Source organism: Plecotus auritus (genome assembly GCF_963455305.1).
Source record: "Plecotus auritus genome assembly, chromosome: 5".
In the NCBI taxonomy this organism is placed as follows: domain Eukaryota; kingdom Metazoa; phylum Chordata; class Mammalia; order Chiroptera; family Vespertilionidae; genus Plecotus; species Plecotus auritus.
In genome coordinates this window covers 41,877,441-41,895,629 of record NC_137776.1, presented here as the reverse complement: position 1 = coordinate 41,895,629, position 18,189 = coordinate 41,877,441, and the positions used below count along the sequence as shown (strand labels likewise).

The 18,189-nt window shown below is 40.1% G+C and overlaps 1 protein-coding gene across 2 annotated transcripts in view; it reads right to left on the bottom strand.

Moving 5' to 3' along the window:
* Positions 1 to 18,189, bottom strand: part of ZNF385B (zinc finger protein 385B) — a 367,474-nt gene that overhangs the window by 261,192 nt on the left and 88,093 nt on the right. For both annotated transcript variants that reach the window (XM_080669117.1, XM_080669112.1), the window contains exon 3: positions 10,933 to 11,247. In XM_080669117.1, the coding sequence (XP_080525243.1) occupies positions 10,933 to 11,247 (315 nt within the window). The remainder of the gene's footprint in view (positions 1 to 10,932; positions 11,248 to 18,189) is intronic.

The window sequence follows — 18,189 nt, the reverse complement described above, 5'->3', positions numbered from 1 at the left end:
GGTGGCAGTGTTTCTGGATTGACTTCGGGTCTATAGGTCCTCTCTATCCAGTGCTTAGATCCTGCTTTCCCTGTGGCATTCAATACCAGTTTGTGGGAGTGGGTTGTCCCAGAGCTGGTTCTCTGATGGTTATTCCCTGCTCTGATCCCCAGGTTCCAGAAAAACAACTTTCCCCTGTAGTCTCTTAGGGTGTCCCCAATTGGGTGATCCTATGTATTGGGCTTAGTACTCAGAAGCAAGGATTTAAAGGAAAAAGAAAAAACAAACAAAAGAGTCAGCATAAGTGTGTGAACTCTGGGGCTGCGCGCAAGTCTATGCAGTCTTTTTCCCCCCTTGGGTCTAAGCAGCTGGCACACTTTTAAAATTTTTAGGCTGTCCTTTTGCGTCAGATCAAAATGGGTTGCTTTTAAGAGTTCCTTTCTGTTAGCAGCTCTAAGGACCCCCTTCCACATTCACGGATCATGCCAGGCCCAACAGCCATTGATTTTTCTAGGTGCAGACTTCCCCTGGTCCTCCAGCTCCTGCAGTGCGCGTGTTTCTCTCTCCTGCCGGGAGCAGAGACCTCACCTTATCCCAGGCGAAATCTGACCTTTCTGTGGTGGAGTGTAGAGCTCCTCTGAATCCATGTGTTTGCGCCAATTGGGGACCGGTGCTCTGGGGTTCACAGCTGTTCGGTGGGTGCTGCAGTTGTAGATTTTCAGGCTTTCGATAACATCCACTTTACCCTTCAAGATGGCGTGGTCTCCGTGTCCGATCTGGTTGCTCCGGGAGGGAACCCAGCAACAGTGGAGGCTGCCTGGTCAGGGGAGCCCTGTCCAGCAGTCCCCCACCATCTCCTGGAGTATAGCTGTCCCTCAACTCACCAATAAACACTCCCTGTGTGACCCTCAGCTGTTCTATCTACCTGCTCCGGGACAAGGCTCGGGACACGTCTGTCTATTCCGCCACCATTTTTTCCTCCCTCGTTGTTCTTTTTCTAGTTCCTTTACATGAAATGCTAAATTGTTCATTTGACATTTTTCTGGTTTCTTGAGGTAGGCCTGTAATGCTTCTTAGAACTGCTTTCATGGTGTCCCAGAGATTTTAGGTTGTTGTGTTCTCATTTTCATTTGTTTCAAGGTTACTTTTGATTCCTTCCTTATACTCATTGTTAACCCATTCATTGTTTAGTAGCATGTTGTTTAGCCTCCATATCTTTGTGTGTTTTTCAGTTTTTTATCTTGTCATTGATTTCTAGTTTCATACCTTATGGTCAAAGAATATGCTTGATGTGATTTCAATTTTCTTAAATTTATTAAGATTTGTTTTGTGTCCTAACATGTGGTCTATCCTAGAAAATGTTCCATGTTTACTTGAAAAGAATGTATTATTGTGCTGCTTTGGGGTGAAATGCTCTGAAGATACCAATTAAATCCATTTGATCTACTGTGTCATTTAAGACCTCTGTTTTCTCGCTGATTTTCTTTTTGGAAGATCTGCTCCACCCTCCTTCTGCTGGAACCCAGAGTGAGTGGCTGGGAATGAGACTTTGTGTGTTGGCCTTTTAAGAGAGCAGCTGTGTCTCTAGCAGACTTTCATCTTTCCCTGGTAGTCAGAATGCCTGCTGATTTTCATGGCCAGATGTTATGTGGACACCTATTCCTGGCTCTGGTGCTCTGGGTGGGGAGCCCGGCTTGGGGTTGAGAACTCATTCTTCTCAGGGGAACTTATAGCCTTAGATATTCCTCCAAAATCTCAGCCACTGCCCATGGGAGCAGGGCCAACCTTTTCACATCAATGCCCTTCCTACCATTCTCAACATGACTTCTGTAAGTCCTTGGTTATAAGACTTGTCTTCAGCTAGTCTTCAGTTGGTTATTCAGATTGATTGCTGTATATTTTAGCTGTAATTCCACTTTGGTCCTGAGAAGAGGTGAGTGTAACATCTATCTACTCTGCTGCCATTTTGGATCTGCCAAATTTTACATTTTAAATACATAAGAGATGCAGTGGGGGAAAATGGCCTGTATATTTTAAAGCCCATACACATATTTTAATAGTCATAATACCTATCACAGTGTCCTAACCCTACTAGCAATTTCTTTAATGTAGAATAGGAATAAAAATAAGAGATCATTAGAAAAGAGAAGGTAAAAACACAGCTGAGGATCCTGGAGGATCCTGGAAGCATCAAAGAGAAACATAGACTATGGCAACAAAGAAAAATGTACTCCACACTAGCTCCAAATGACAACCCATCTCCTAGTCTTGTTTTTTATTTCCCCCTCCAAACCATTCCCTCCACTTCCTGCTGCAAAATCCCCTGGTTTTATCATCCTTACCTTCTTCCACTGCCTCCAAAGGGTCCTCAACTTAAAATCTACTCAAGCGCAATTCAAAATTCCTAAGGCCAAATAAAAGATGCCACTTCTCACATCAAGAGGCAGAGTCTGTTCTCCATCACTGGAGTTTGAACTGGTTTGTGACTAGCTCTGACCAAAAGAATGCAGTGGTTGCAGCTTTTGCTCTTGCTGTCTTGAAATGCTGCTCTGTGACCTCTGTGTAACAAGCCTTGTCTATACAACTCAGAGACAGGATCTACTGGTGAGCATGATCCAACCTACATCAACACTAATTGCAGACATATGTCAAAGGCCTCTTAGGCCATCCAACCCAGTCAGTGTGCTGGCTACCTGAGTAATATCTAGTGAGTCCAGGACAAGAAATGCCTAGTTGAGAAAAGCTCCAATCTCTGACCCATAGAATCATGATTAAAATAAAGCATCATAAAAATAAAAAAATTCTAATGACTCCTGCCTACCTTCCAACTTCTTTTGTTTTTCTTTCTAATTCTTTCACTCGTTTTAACCAACTCCCAAGTTTGTAGACATTCCAAATTTTTTCTCAGTTTAAGATTCTAAACATTCTCTTTACTGCCTTTGAATCACGCTTCTCCAAACTCTTTGCTTTACTAACTCCTGTTTTGTCTTAAAAGCTTAAACTTAAATGTGATTAGAAATTCTTTTGGAGCTAATTTAAGGTGAGCAAGAAAATGTGCATATTAGTTAGTATGCAACTGGGAAAAACAAACATTAGATAATAAGGAAATAGTCACAAATTCTTTTCATTATTACTTTTTGAAAAATATGTTGTAAAAATTTATGAGAGGTAATGTAGAATTCAAGACAGATATTAGACTTTGAATCTTTGTGTGGCCTTAGGAAAGGCCTCTAAATCTCTCTAATTCTGTTTCCTTATTTACAATACGAGGGAAATTATATATGTATCTTATTGGGCCATGAGGACTGAAGTCATTATTCAGTAATTTCATAAACCTGTATCTCCAGTGCATCTCAAAATCAAATACAGATGTGTCTCTCTTACCACAATTCAGCAGAACCTTAATATCCTGAGCCTGATGTTTTATAGTTTTAATTAAATATTACTTGTGCCAAAATAGTGTCAAAGGCAGGATCAGAGATCTCCCCCTAAGAGAGAATACATTCCCATTATGAGGAAATGTGGATCCCAAGAGCCCCAGAACACAAGTAATCCTCCCAACCATAATCCTTGGGGCAACTTGATTCTCCATGACAGGTGCAAATGCTTCTTAAGGATATAAAGAGAAAACAAAATACAAAGTTAATATTTATTACAATATTTGGTGATTTACCTGTTTCTGACTGGAAGGAAGAAGGTATCAGTGTATCAAGTATTGCTGAATGATGTTTAGGGAAAGTTTCTAAACAGCAAAAGCTGGCCTTACCACATAAACAGGCTGCATCCGATAGAGAAGAAAGGTCCTCTGTTTTCTGATTCAATGTCCACATCAGGTACACTATCTGAGCAGTAAACTGTAAGCACAAACTAAGCAATTGCTGTTCAGCCTAACATTTATCTGTAAATGAAAGGCAATAACACCATAGTGAGGAATCAGGCCACAGAATTAGGCCGACTTATTCTAAATCCAGCTGTTATCTAACCTCTTTATTCCTCACCCACATTGTATGTCATAATAATAGTACCTTCCTCATAAATCTGTTATGAGGATTCAAATGAGGTAACCTCTTTTGCACAATACTTGGCACAAGGTGAGGCCCCATTCATCCATGTGACTGCAGTCTCTCAGTCCACCTTCACTGTTTTTATGCTACTGTAGAAGGCGCAAAGTTGCTTATAAAGCTCACAGTTAGGGGTGAGGGTTGGCTATGGGATTGGGAGGCTATGCACTCTATTTCCACAACATCATCCCTCCCTTTCCATGGGTCAGTGGGTATACCAGCAGAAGATAAGAAACACAAGAAGGCTGCCTTTCTCTTTTCTGACCATTTCCCAATTACAGATTTATTTAAGGTAGAAGCTCCTTTTCTGGATATAACTCCTCAATGTGTTAGATTGGTGTTCTCGTCATTTCGGAACAGGAAAAACTTCATCATCTGAGAACCTGTTAGAAATGCAAGTTTTCAGGTTCCGCCCCAGGCTTACTGAATCAGAAACTCTGGGTATGGAGCCCAGCAATCTGCCTTTCTAACATACTCTGCATTTTAACATACCTTTTCAGGTGATTCTGATGCAAGCTAAAATTTGAGAACCACTGGGTTAGAATATCAGTCACTCACACACCAACTGCTTTACAGTTTTTAAATTCAGATTCACCTCAGAGAACAAAAGGGTGAATGTACTAGGACTGATGGAGAAATTTTATAGCAGTAGGCACCGAGGATAAAGAATAGGTCTCAGCCTTTGCCAGCAGAGGGAAGGATACATAGAGAATAAATATGGTCAATTTTATCTGGACTTGGAAGTTGTATGTGGGTCAAGGAAAAATAACCTCTGGGCAGCCATGTGGTCAAACAACATCTAAGCTGGGCTGTCTAGACTCGATGGTGAGGCTCCAGATTGCCATAAACCAGCGTACAATAGAAAGAGAACTTAGGAGACCTCTGAATCCCAGCAGCTGTTCCATACTTTTTTATATGTGTGTTGGGCAACTGTATTTTTTCTATGCCTTAGTTTCCACAGGACAAGGAAGACCCTTTCATTCTAGTTACTTTCTACTTTGACACAGGGTTCTTCTCCCCTTTTTCTAATCATAATTCACTCCAATGATAATAAATGATTTATAATTTATTCCTACATGCATTTGCTTTGATATCCCTTTGCCTGGAATGTTGTTTTTTCTTGAATAACTCAAAAGTTATTTTTGAATATTAACCTCAAATAACACCCCTAGGAAGTCTTTTCTGACCTCTACAAAGTTAACTGTTCCTTTCTCTGTTCCACACCTAGCTTATATATACATCTATTATTGTTCTTAGCATACCATACTACCATTAATTTATTTAGATATCTAGGTTCTCTTGACACTTACCTCAAAAAAAAAAAAGATTATGTTTAGTAATAATCTCTTTAAAGTAGACATGATAATTTTTAAAAAGCCAAACCCCCAAATTTTTGCTCTTTGTCATCTCTGATAATGCTATTAGAAGACTGGACATTTTTAGTAGTCACCTTTATTATGACTTTTTAAACTGAAAATTGTATTGAGGTAATTATAAATTGACATGCAGTTGGATAAATACAGAGAGTTCCATTGAACACTTTATCCAACTTCAGTTGATGGCAACGTTCTGTAAAACTTCAGAAAAATATCATAATCAGGATGTTGATATAAATACAAACTACCAAACTTCTTCAGATTTGTCCAGCTTTGCTTTCTTTGAGTTCATTTTTTTCTCTTTTTTCCTATCTTCTTGACGTAGGGACGTATTTATTGGAGATCTTTTATCATTTTTTCAAGATAAAATAATTAAATTTAATTTGTACATACATGCATATGGGAATCCCACCTACATTGGGAGGTTCACAGACAGAAAGGGAAAATGAGGCATATATGACATTCTATTTTTTAAAATTATCTTTATTGTTGAAAGTATTACAGATGTCCCCTCTTTTTTTCTATAGACCCCTTCTAGCCTGCACCCATCCCCCACCCCAGGCCTTCACTACACCATTGTCTGTGTGCATGCATGGGTTATGCATATATGCATATAAGTTCTTTGGTTATTCTCTTCCATCCACCCACCCACCCCCACCTTCCCTCTGAGATTCATCAGTCTGTTTCATGCTTCTGTGTCTCTGATTCTATTTAATTCATCAGTTTATTTTGTTTTTTAGATTCCACATATGAGTGAGATCATGTGATAGCTGTCTTTCTCTTGCTGGCTTATTTCACTCAGCATAATATTCTCCAGGTTCCTCCATGCTGTCTCAAAGGGTAAGAGATCCTTCTTTTTTACTGCTGCATAGTATTCCATAGTGTAAATGCATCACAGCTTTTAATATAAGCACTTATTGTTATAAATTCTTCTCTTAGCACTGTTTAGTTCTGTCCCAATTTCACTCAGCATCCTCCATGCTCACTAAGCCCACAGAAAATCAGGAGACTGCCTCGGGTCCATCTGCCCACCCTTGTTAGGGGCCGGGAACAACAAGGTCTTACTGTATTTGTGTACCTTTTGAGGAATAGAAGCATGCAACTACTTTGTCTAAAGCCACTCGTGGTTTCTGTTATGTCCACCCACCCCCTGAGCCTGGATGGGGAAGGAACAGGGATCCCTCACATACAGGCTAAGTCATCTCAGGTCTCTGCTTCCCCTTGGATGCTCTTCTTTGCTGCCCAGAGTATTCTTACAATATTTGGTTGGGGACAGTGCTGGGAAAGGGATCTTGCTGCTACTTATCATTAATCTTTCTCTCAGGAAAAAAAAATTTATATTCTCTCTCTCTCTCTCTCTCTCTCTCTCTCTCACACACACACACACACACACGCACACGCACACGCACACGGAATGGTTTTAGGTGCACTCTAAGAATCCTCCTGTTCTTCCAGAAGCTGAGATCTAAAGGTTCTGTAAACACCCTAACTTTGAAGTATACTGGAAGAATTGCCAGTGGTTAGGTATCAGTCACTAATTCAGAGAAATGGCTCAAGTCTCAACCATCACTCCTTGAAGCCAGCTCCTACCCCTGCCCTGCCAACCCCAACAATATAATAATACTGACAAAGAGGAGGGGAAGTCGCCTCTAAAATTAACAGTTATGGGGAAAATTATCTCTACTATTGCATCTTCTGTCCTTTGGGGAGGAAATAGGTTTTTATTTTCCTCCCTCTATTAATTGGCTAGGGCTGTTGTCACAAAGTACCCCAGAACTGGGTGGCTCAACAATAGACATGGATCATTTCACAGATCTGGAGGGTAGAAGGCTGATATCAAGGTGTTGCAGGGTTGGCCCCTTCTGAGGACTCGGAGGGGAAAATCAGTTCTAGGCCTCTTTTGTTGGTTTGCAGATGGCTCCCTTGTTCCTGTTTCTGTTCGTATCATCTTCCCTCTGTGTGTGTCTAGCTCTAGAAATTCCTATAAATTTTCCCCTTTTGTAAGGACATCTATCACATTGGATTAGGGTCAACCTAATCCTAATGACCTCATTTTAAATTAATTTTCTCTGCAAAAACTCTATCTCCATATAAGGTTACATTAGAAAATACTGAGGATTAGGACTCCAACATATTTTTTGAAGAGGAAACAAAATCCAGCCCATACACCCCTAGAGCCAAGCAATTGGCATAAAAGGGAGACTACCATTTTGTTCCATAATTAGGTGCCTGCTTTGTCAATGGACTTGCCAGTCTTCCCTATGCTACTTGAGCAGAGAAGATAAATGCAGAGGAGCCCCCTCACCCCACTCCAACTCTACCTGCCTGAGCCCCAGCAGGGGTTTTCAAGGGGAATGTTAGTTGTCAGATTGGTTCTGTATAAGACCTCAAGCCCTAGTAGGTGGTATGTAAATGAGAAGAGAGGACACAATATCGCCAACTGCCCAACTGCCGCAATGTGGGAAAAGAGGTACATGTGGTTGAGGAATGGAGCCTTTTGTTTTCAACTGGGGTGAGCTGGGAGATGCAGCTAAATCTCATGGACTCCCAATCCCCAAGGAAACATAGGGTCTGTTAGGAGCACCTGTGACCCACAGAGACAACCAGAATAGCAATCATTTACCAAGAACAGCATCGCAGCCTTGCCAAGTCTCTAAGGCAAGAACACCTCCATCCTACCATTCCTCCATGTTTCCCCAACACCTGGGTGAAAGGGAAGGTAGACAGAGGAGCAGCATGAAAGCCAACTGTGCCCCAACATTCACTCTAAACTCCAGGGCCTGGCTAATCGTCATATCTTAATTTGGTTATGGCATAGAAGTTTTTATAAATAGAACCAAATCTTCTAAATCAAACAGTCCCTCTGAAAATACAAAATTGAGAAGATCTGGGCAGAAAAGGTGGTAAGGAAGCCGCTACCCAGCAGGAAACACATGTGATAGATCAAAATTGAGGAAAGTGGCTGAAAAAATAAAACCATGTCAGGCTTGCTTCTCATTGAGTTGAGACTCTAACAGTAGATAACATGCACAGGCACACATAGAAACACTACGGTATAATCCACTTAAGTTCCTGTTGTTTCAATTAGCATGATATCATGGACAGTTTCCCCTGTCATTAGGTATTCCTCAGAAAGATAATTTTAAAAAATAAGTTTTTACTGATTTTCAGAAAAAGGAAAAGAGAGGGAGAGAGAGAGATAAAAACATCAACGATGAGAGAGAATCATCGATCGACTGCCTCCTGCATGTCCCTTACTGGGGATCAAGACCACAACCCAGGCATGTTCCCTGACCAGTAATTGAACCATGACCTCCTGGTTCAGGGGACAATGCTCAACCACAAAGGTACACCGGCTGAGCCAGAAAGATAATTTTAATGACTATGGTTTCTGTCATCGTTTTATAAGTGTACTATTAGGTATTTAATCTTCCTCCTACTGGATATTCAGGACACATCTAATATTTTGGAATCAGTATATGAAAATTGTCCTTTATGCCCAATATATAGACTTGAAAATCTGTCTCATTTTCTTATCCATTTTTCTATATATTATTATACAGTGTTATTCTAGATGATTATCTATGTTTTACTTATAGAATACATCTATAATTATTTGTATATATTTTTGCTAAACTTATTTTATGTCAGCCAGCTAATTTCATTAGCATGGGAGGACAATAGAGAAATCAATCAATCGAGATTTATATGTCTGTTTTCAAGACCCATCAAAGGGAAAGAGTTTGCTATGCAAGCAACCATTCATGACCACAAACCTATGACAGCACACAGGTCTGAATTTAACCTGAGTGTTACTGCATGGCAGGCAACAGCAGGAAAATAGTGATGAAGAATAATCACCTCACTATTAATTAACTATGGTTGGAACTCTAGATCTGCCGTTTCCATGCCATATAAACTTGGACAGGTGGTTTTATCTCTCCATTCTTAGTCTGTAAATAGTGAATAATCATAGTAACTACATGAGGGTTAATGAGAGGATTGAGTGAGAAAATTCCCATAAGCTTCTTAGGACCAGAATATGGCCCTTAGAAAATACTCAGGTAATGTTAGCTACTGATATTACTTATCAGAAGCTATAGGTTAACTTCATTTTAGGCATGGATATTTGGATGTAATTCAAACCTTTACTCAGGGTTACTTGTTCCTTGATTTAGATATAAAACAGAAATCAGTCTTAACCTAACACCAACTATATTTTAATATGTAAATTAATTTTTGATATGTAAAGTACAGATACATTAATGTTACCTGTCAATATTTATACTGATAATAATTATAATTATACATAAACACAAAATGAAAAAAATAATTCCCCTACTAAGCGTGCATCCTATAAGTTCCTGTAAGTCTTTCACCGCATGACCAGTATCAACTGGGGAAATAATATAATGAAATTAAATTGCTATAAAGTAGTTAGGTTAACTTGAAATATAAAAAAATACGTATCCACAGCACACATACAATTTACCCTGGTGTTTCATAAGGATCATGTCATAACTTCACAAAACCAAGAACTATGGAACAGCCCCGCCTGAAATTCCAACATCATCTCCCTTCAGGTCTGCCTGTCTCCAGAGCAGACACGGGCTAGAGTGGAATTTGGAGCTCTTCCTCCACAGGCAGGAGGAAGCTTATCCTGGCCTCCCGGGTAAACCTGGGTAGAAGGTTCACTTTTTGTAGAATCTTCACCCTGGATAACATGTCTTTAGTTATGTCACGGGGAAGATATGCCATCTCAGCAATGTGGAGGAGGAGGAAGCTCTGCCCAAGGATAAGCTAAGAGATTTTAAAGACTGTTTAGAATTCAGGGCAGCTGCAGGAATGCAAAAATCCCAAAGCTTCTGCTTGTGCCCAGCCCACGGGAAAGGGTGAGAGGCGAGAGGCAGGGAAGTGCTGCGGCGGTGCCATCTCCGAGGTAAGCTTGGCTGGCTTTGGCAATGCCTGTTCCTATTGTTAGAACACCGCCCGCACGAAAGCGCTGCGGCTGGCAACTCTCTAAAAGAATGTAACGAGTCTACCACACAAGATTAATGCTCCTTTCCCGCATTGTGGGGTGTTATAAATAGGGCTGCAGCTTTTTATACACTATCAAGTAGTATGCGACCCAATAGAAAACAGACAGAGGGAACCCAACATAGCCTAATTTTACAGAGAGCAAAAAGTTGATGTCACTGATCCATTTTAAACACATTTTAAAATACTTTAAGAAATGCTCACACACTCTGGGGGCACGGACCCAAGCCAATGGCCCAATGCACAAATTTTGTGTGTATCTATATATGTATCTGTGTCTAAAATAATATGTATATGATAATAATAAATATATACTGAGAAGTACCAAACAGCTCTTAGATTTTACCTGTAGGGAAAAGAATACATACTATTATGGGGGTAGCTTTATGGTGAAAGATAAGTCTTGCTCTAAAGCCTTCATGTTCTAGAACAGAAGCTTTTCTCCCAGTGTAATCGGAGCCCGCAGCCCTGCTGCCTACCTGTGCCGGTGGCGCTGGGGCTGGCCAGCAGCGGCCCCGCGGCCTGAGCCGGGGGCTGGGGCTGCCCATCGCTCAGCTGCTTGACGCGCTTGCGGTGGGATTTGCCGTTGTAATGGACCTGGGCTTGGGCTGCAGAGTTCAGCTGGATGTTGCACACTTCACAGAAGGAGAACAGGATTTTCTTTTTCTCTTTACTGAACTGGTCCTCAGGCCGGTCATTTTTTATCCTCTTGTCTTCAAAGCCCCGCAGAAAAGTTGCCATATTCATAATTCCATCTTCGGGGTAGTTGTCAGGGCTTAAGTAGTACTTCATACCTGAAAAAAAGAGGTACCACAGCTTGTGAAATATGTGCCTTCTTATTTTCTAGTATGATTACAGTTAATTTTCACGATACGGTTGAAGCTAAAAGTCTCCCGGCTACACAGTGGTCACTCTTGGAAAAAAATTATCAAGAGAACCTAACTGGGCAAATAATTGGTCTTTGAACATGAGCTCCCTCTATCTGGGGCACTTTCAGCTCCACCCTTACCCCTCCTCCCATCACTGCTCAAGGCCTTTTCTCTCTTCACTCTTGCCCACCCCTGAGATCTTAGCTGGAGCAGCACCCTCTCCAGGAAACCAGCCTGAGCCTGGAGACAAGGCAGATCTCTGGTTCCATGCTGGAATAGTGCTGTGTGGCCTCTCTTCATAGCATCTATCACCAGTGCATTTTATATGTGTTTGTGCAATTATTTGGTTTATGTCTATTCTCCAATAGAGTGTAAATTCTCTGAGGACCGTAACCTCATTTCTGGATATCCCTTAGGCCTAAAACAGACCTTTTACATAATAGGAATTCAAATATCGATTGAAGAAATGAAGGAATAAATGATGTTATGAACCGAGAACTGTGGAAGGTGTATGTGTCGACACAAAGGTATATATAACAGACACACAGACACATACCTGCAAACAGACACAAGCCCTAACCAGTGGAGGAGGCAAGTAACAAAGACCAAAACACAGTATGTCTGCAACCTTCTGTTTGATTGTGTTCCAAAAGCCAGTGGGAATTTGAACATATTTTCTTCTAGATGTAGTGAAACAAATTGTATTTAGGTTTCCAGAATAGCCCATAAGTATCAATGTAACTTTTTATGAGGTTGAAATGCACATCTTAAATACAAACTAATAGAAATGCAATATATGGTAAAGTAATATTTGAAAAAGAATAAAGCAGATTAAGACATAATTTCTTTACTTTTACGTGCTTAAGTTTTTCATTTATTTAGTTAAGGATATAGTGATAGATTATAACTTAAGTGAAGATTTTAAAGGAGACTTTTCAGTACCTCAAGAACCTTAGCTGATAAAGACAGCCTGGACTTTGTATCTTGTTCAGTTCTACTGTAACATATACAATGTCTTCATTTTAGCAATACCAGGATTACCAGTATTTTCATACTTAGTGCAATTATTGCCAGGTTTTTGGTTCTCAATTAGAATAAAGAAAATGACACTCTCACGAAAGAAAGAGGAGTACAAGAGTATTGGAATACTGGTCCAAACCTGAGGAAAAGGGGGATGCAAGAGAAAGAATTGGCTGAGGTGGAAGTACTGTGCCATGAAGGATTCAGATAAACACAGGATCATGGCTTGTGATGGATTTCTGCCTATGGGAAAAATGAAAGAGGTTGAAAAGTATTGGCTTTGAGAAGTTGTGTTGATCCAAGCTGGCATGGAGCTCTATGGGAAGGAAGGAGCAAGTAAAGACTAGTCCATATTTGGAGTATTCACCAGTTGAAAATGAGTTATAGCACAGGGTATGACCATGAAAACAGATATTGATTATATTCATACAGCATGCCAGAAAGAACTCCTATTTATACCCATACACCCTAAAGCAAAGTGCTATAATATATTATACTGCAGCCTAAATCATAATCCTCAGAGAATTGTTAGAAAGTTCCTCATTTTGATATGTAAAGCCTATCTGTCCCATGGACACTTTACTCTGATGCCACCATTTTAAGGAACTCTGTTTTACAAAATTTTCCAAATGAATTTATCCCTTTTAGCTCTCCACAAAGGCAGTTATCCTCCTTAAAATCTACTCAAACTATACATAAATCAGGTTTAAGCAATTCCTGTAGTTGAGTTTTAAAAGAAATGTTATTTAAACTGCACATATATCAATATTTTTTTCTTTTATTCCCTAAATCCAAAATATTATGGGGTCACAAAACCATTTTTCTCATAAAACTTTAGAAAGTATCAGTGCCATATAAAAGTTATGTTCTACTAGAGGCCTGGTGCATGAAAATTCATGCACTGGAGGGGGAATTTTTATGCACTGGGCCTCTAGCCCGGCCTGCCCCTTCTCACAGTCCGGGAGCCCTCAGGGGCGGGAGGTGACCTGGCGATCAGGGGAAGGCGACGACCCCATCACACCTCTGCTGCTGCCACTGCCGGCAGTACAAGCCTCGGCCGGCCCTGGTTACCTGAGCCTCGGGCGGCTCTGGACGGCTGGGCAGCCGCCATCCGAGGCTTGTCTGCGCGGCTGGAGGGCTGAGGGCGGGTCCAGCCACACCATGTGTCTGCCGCCCCCCCACCCCCCTCAATCAGGGCTGAAAGGACTGGGGGACTCCGGTGGGGCTGAGGGGACTGGGCGCTGCCATCTTTGTGATGGCATGATGGTCAATCTGCATATTCCCTCTTTATTAGATAGGATTACTTTATGTTCTCTCTTAAAATACTAAAATTTATCTTAAGAATTAACTGAACTAATTGATAAAGAGATAATTTTTAAAAAGAGTTCATCATTAATATATCATTCCCTGCTTAGAAAAACCAATCAATTGGAAAACAAGTAACTTTTAACCTGGCAAGGCCAGGTCAGACACGCTCTCATTGAATCACTGAAGTCTGAGTGTTACATTTCAGCTCAAGCAACCAAGATCCTTGACTCAGCTGAGGACTAATGACACTTTGGTCTTAACATTTAACATTTTGGACATGGCTGGCCTTGCCCAGTGCTAATTAACACACTGTAGTTCACAAGAACATGACATACTTCATGGCTTTTAAATTTGAAATCTAAAAAAAAAAATAGACTTCTTTGTATTACCTTATAAAAGATAAAACCTGTTTGGTTACCTGTGCTTTTCCGATTGCTATTTGTCCTAGAAATAAATCATGCTTTAGATTTATTTAAGTATATATTTATCTTAAGTAGTTAGAAAGGAAGCTTTAAATGAAATGAAGCACTGGGAGGTGGGGAATGTGTGTTCTGTCCACCCCGCCCCAATTTATTAATCCTAGCTGGGTAAGATAAAGCACACAGAGAATGAAGGTAAAAAGTTGACTTCTTGGGTATCAGGCTAAAAACCTTTCCTCAAATACACTTTTCAGGAAAATTAAGAAGTCAGTAGAGTATGTTCATTTTTTGGTATGTTTCAGTGTTTATGTTATAATAGAATTCATATATGGGAACTACAGTGGCTAAAAAAAAATGAATAAAATAAAGAATCTAGGAAGCAACATTGATGCTTCTTGCTCAGGAGAGTGACTCCAGAGAATTCTTTGCTTACCAGCCCCCAAGGTACTCTGAGCATACTTCTACAGCATTTTAACTTTATTGTATTGGGCTGAAATTATCGCTTAGCACTTGATTTCAGTAGGCAGTTCATCTATCTGAGATTTTTTTTCTGATCGCCTACTGACACCTTATTGAATTATATCTAGTAAAATAGATCTTAATGGGGTGCTCTAGCCTAAAGTGAATCCCAAGAGATTTTGACACTAATTGCTGAATAAGAAAAACTGACATTTTAATGTTTCTAGCAGTTTGTTTCCCTTGAGGAAAAGATTTAAATTCAACTTTGGGGGCACACTGCTCTTTTGTTTTGGGGAAAACCTCTTAAAGGATCATCCAGTTAAGTGGAGATGTGAAAGTAAACCATAGATTCTGGAGATAATATGGTCCGAGGAGCTTAATCTGCTTTTCATAATTATATAAAAAGTTTTCACTGCAGCACAGTATCATCTCTGCAAATTATATTTTCTTTCACACATTTTTTCCCTCTGTAAGTCAATTTAAATGGTATTGTCCCTAAAAGTTTTTGTTAGATACTGGGAGATGTGTTTTCTTATTCAAGCACTTCACCAGAAGAGAAGGGCGGGGACTGGAATCCAGTAAGCACATGAATGCCTCTTACCTTAGAAAGAAGAACAACCTAAGATTGCTGATGCTCAAACTGGACTACACCTTTTAAGCCCCATATTTGTGATCATTTCAAATTAATTAACTCAACTTTGGGAAAAGTACTGATGTTCTGAATTATCTCAAGACCTAAAAGGAAAAGACCATGCCTCTGTGGATGGGTGCAGGATTGCCACAAAGGAAGAGATCTTTCCAGTGTCCATCTACAATGATTCACAGGAGCAGGAAATAGACCAGTAGAGGGATGAGCCTGTAGCTGACTGTCACTGGGCCTTGGGAGACAGGTAACTGTGATCCAGATATTAGAGACTTGTTCTAGGCATCCCCTTTGTGGCAAAGTTAATGGATCCCTGAAACATGGAGCCAGGCCTGAGCCTGGGCAGAGAAGACTGCATAATAGAGATGACTATGCGGGGGCAGGGAGGGCTTTGGTCTGTGAACTCAGAGACTCTCCATATCTAGTAACAAGAATGGAGTTCTCCACTTATATTTTCTTTCCTTTATTCTTTTGAAATCCTAAAGCCATGAGTGAAGTCATGCAAACATCACAGCTGCTCTTTCTAATAGTGTGGGAAATTGTGAGAGTCTGGAATGGCACCCAGGGTTACAGCCCTGCATGGGAAAGCAGCAGCGGGAGGCTGCAGATGTTACTGACAAAAGAATGATGCAGTGGTCCAGACCAGGCAGCTGGTTGAGATGTTGAGTAACAACTGACTTGTTGGAGTATCTCAGGTGTTCAAAAAAGTGGGCAAGAGGGCAAGCTGATAAAATATTGAAATTCTTGCACTAAGTAGGGAAAAGGTTTGAACTACTTTGAATTAGGTAATATAATAGGTAAATAGCCAGAGGCATTCGAGTTACCCAACTGTAAATCAAACAAGGTTATTTTATTCTCTTTCATTCTTGTAGATCCTAAACCAATCAGATGCCCAGCACTTAAAAGGTGTTCCATGAACCTTTGGCAAAGTACAAATATGGTTATAATTAATTAAGCTTCTTTATGTTGTATCTATATGAGATAAATGTTAGCTGAACCTATTACAACTATTATTTCATGACATATGTAATTCAAATGATCATGCTATATGCCTTAAACTTATACAGTGGTGTATGTCAATAAAAAAGAAAGAAAAAAAAGTCCCATAACCCAGCAGCGCTAACGAATAAAACAGCGTACGCGACTATACATGTGCGCGTGCACACACACACACACACACACACACATACCAGTAAAATACCAGCTTTGCTACCTCAAAATTATTACCTCCAAGAAATAATTAAATAATTTTTAAACTAATAATATAATACAATTTCTATTTCCATATCTTAAAACTTATTTTTAATGATATTTTAGGCTTTGGCCTTGGGCAAATATTAATTTTAACACAAAAAGGTGTATCTGTAGCTATAAGAAAGAACAATGCTTATTGACTGGGCTATGTAGACTTCTTCATAACGAGGAAAGCCAATTCCACTCACCCTCTGCTCTACCTGGCACCCGAGAATGGCATGAGACAGCAGAACACAGGAGGGAGAACCTGAAATCATAACCGAGCATGGAGACCTGGGCAAGGGCAGGCGCTGCAGCCTGGTTCCTCCCACAGCAACCTTAAACACCTTCCTGAGCAGGCAGGCCCTGGAGCCACTCCAGCAGGTCTTCCTGTGAAGCAAAAACAAGCTCTCCTGGCTCCCTGGATACCTGCCATTACACCTTCTGTGGCATGGAAGGGAACTTGAGTAATTCCATAGATTGCTCCACACAGATCAGACTCATCCATCAAGCAAGTAATGTTCTCAGTTCATTGAAATCTCAGGTCATCTTAACAAGTTTACAAACAAGAATAGTGTTTTCTGGCTTTTTCTATGTGGGAAAGTGTAGTTAAACTGAAGAGACCATGTTACATCATGTAATCTCCAGTCATACTCTCTCTAGATATCTAGACACATTTTTGCATTGATTGAATTTTTACTCATTATAAAAGTAATTTATATCACTCTAGAGATTTTGGAAAATACAAAGAGCAGAAAATAATTAGGGGAAATTTTTCTATGTTCCTACCATCAAAGTTAACCATATTTTGTTATTTATTTCTAGTCTTTTTAAATGCATGTATTGTTTTCACATAATTCTGGCTCAACAACACATACTTGCTACAAGTTCAAATATATAAATATATTAGAGCCAAACTTTTCAATTGATTATATTACCTACAATTAGATTAACAAGAAATCAACATTTTATCTTTCTGATTAGGATCAAAGGCACTTGTACCAAGTGTTCTGCAGAAGAGAAACAGTGCTATGAATGCCTTCAGTAGGGACTGCCCTGGTCAAGGCAGTCTGAGAGGTCATGTTTGAACTAAGAGCTAAAGAATGAATAGGAGTAAAGAAGAGAACATTCCAGACAAAGAAGATGAAATGTGCAAAGGTCCAGAAGCCCAGTCCCTCTAGAGCAGAGAAAGAGGAATGAGATGTGTAATACAGCAGAGGCACTGAGTAGAGGCCAAGCTGGAGTGTCAGCCTAGGGAAGGGGCAGAAGTGTTTTACACCAGAGGACTGACATGAACAGGTTTGACTTGTGAAAAAACCACTTGGACTTTAGAGTGTATAAAACATGTGGTGTACAGTAGAGACGTTTCCATGTGAATATAGACAAATTCCAAGGAAAAGAAAATGTGGATGGGCATGGAGATGATGGTGACAGCAGAAGGAAAAAGTGAAGAGGTTCAATAAACTTGAGAAGAAAAATCAACAGCACTTGGTGATGGATTAAATAGGATTGGGGGAGGGGAGCAGAAGGAGATATTGGTGTCAAAGGTGATTCCATGATTCTAAACCCGGATCATATATTAGAATGACCTGCGACAGGTTTTTGAAAGACTGGTGTCAGGGCCCCATTCTTAGAGATTCTGATGTAACTGGTCTGGGATTGAACCACAGCCTAATATGGTTAACTTTGATGGTAGGAACATAGAAACATTTCCCCTAATTATTTTCTGCTCTTTGTATTTTCCAAAATCTCTAAAGTGATATAAATGACTTTTATAATGAGTAA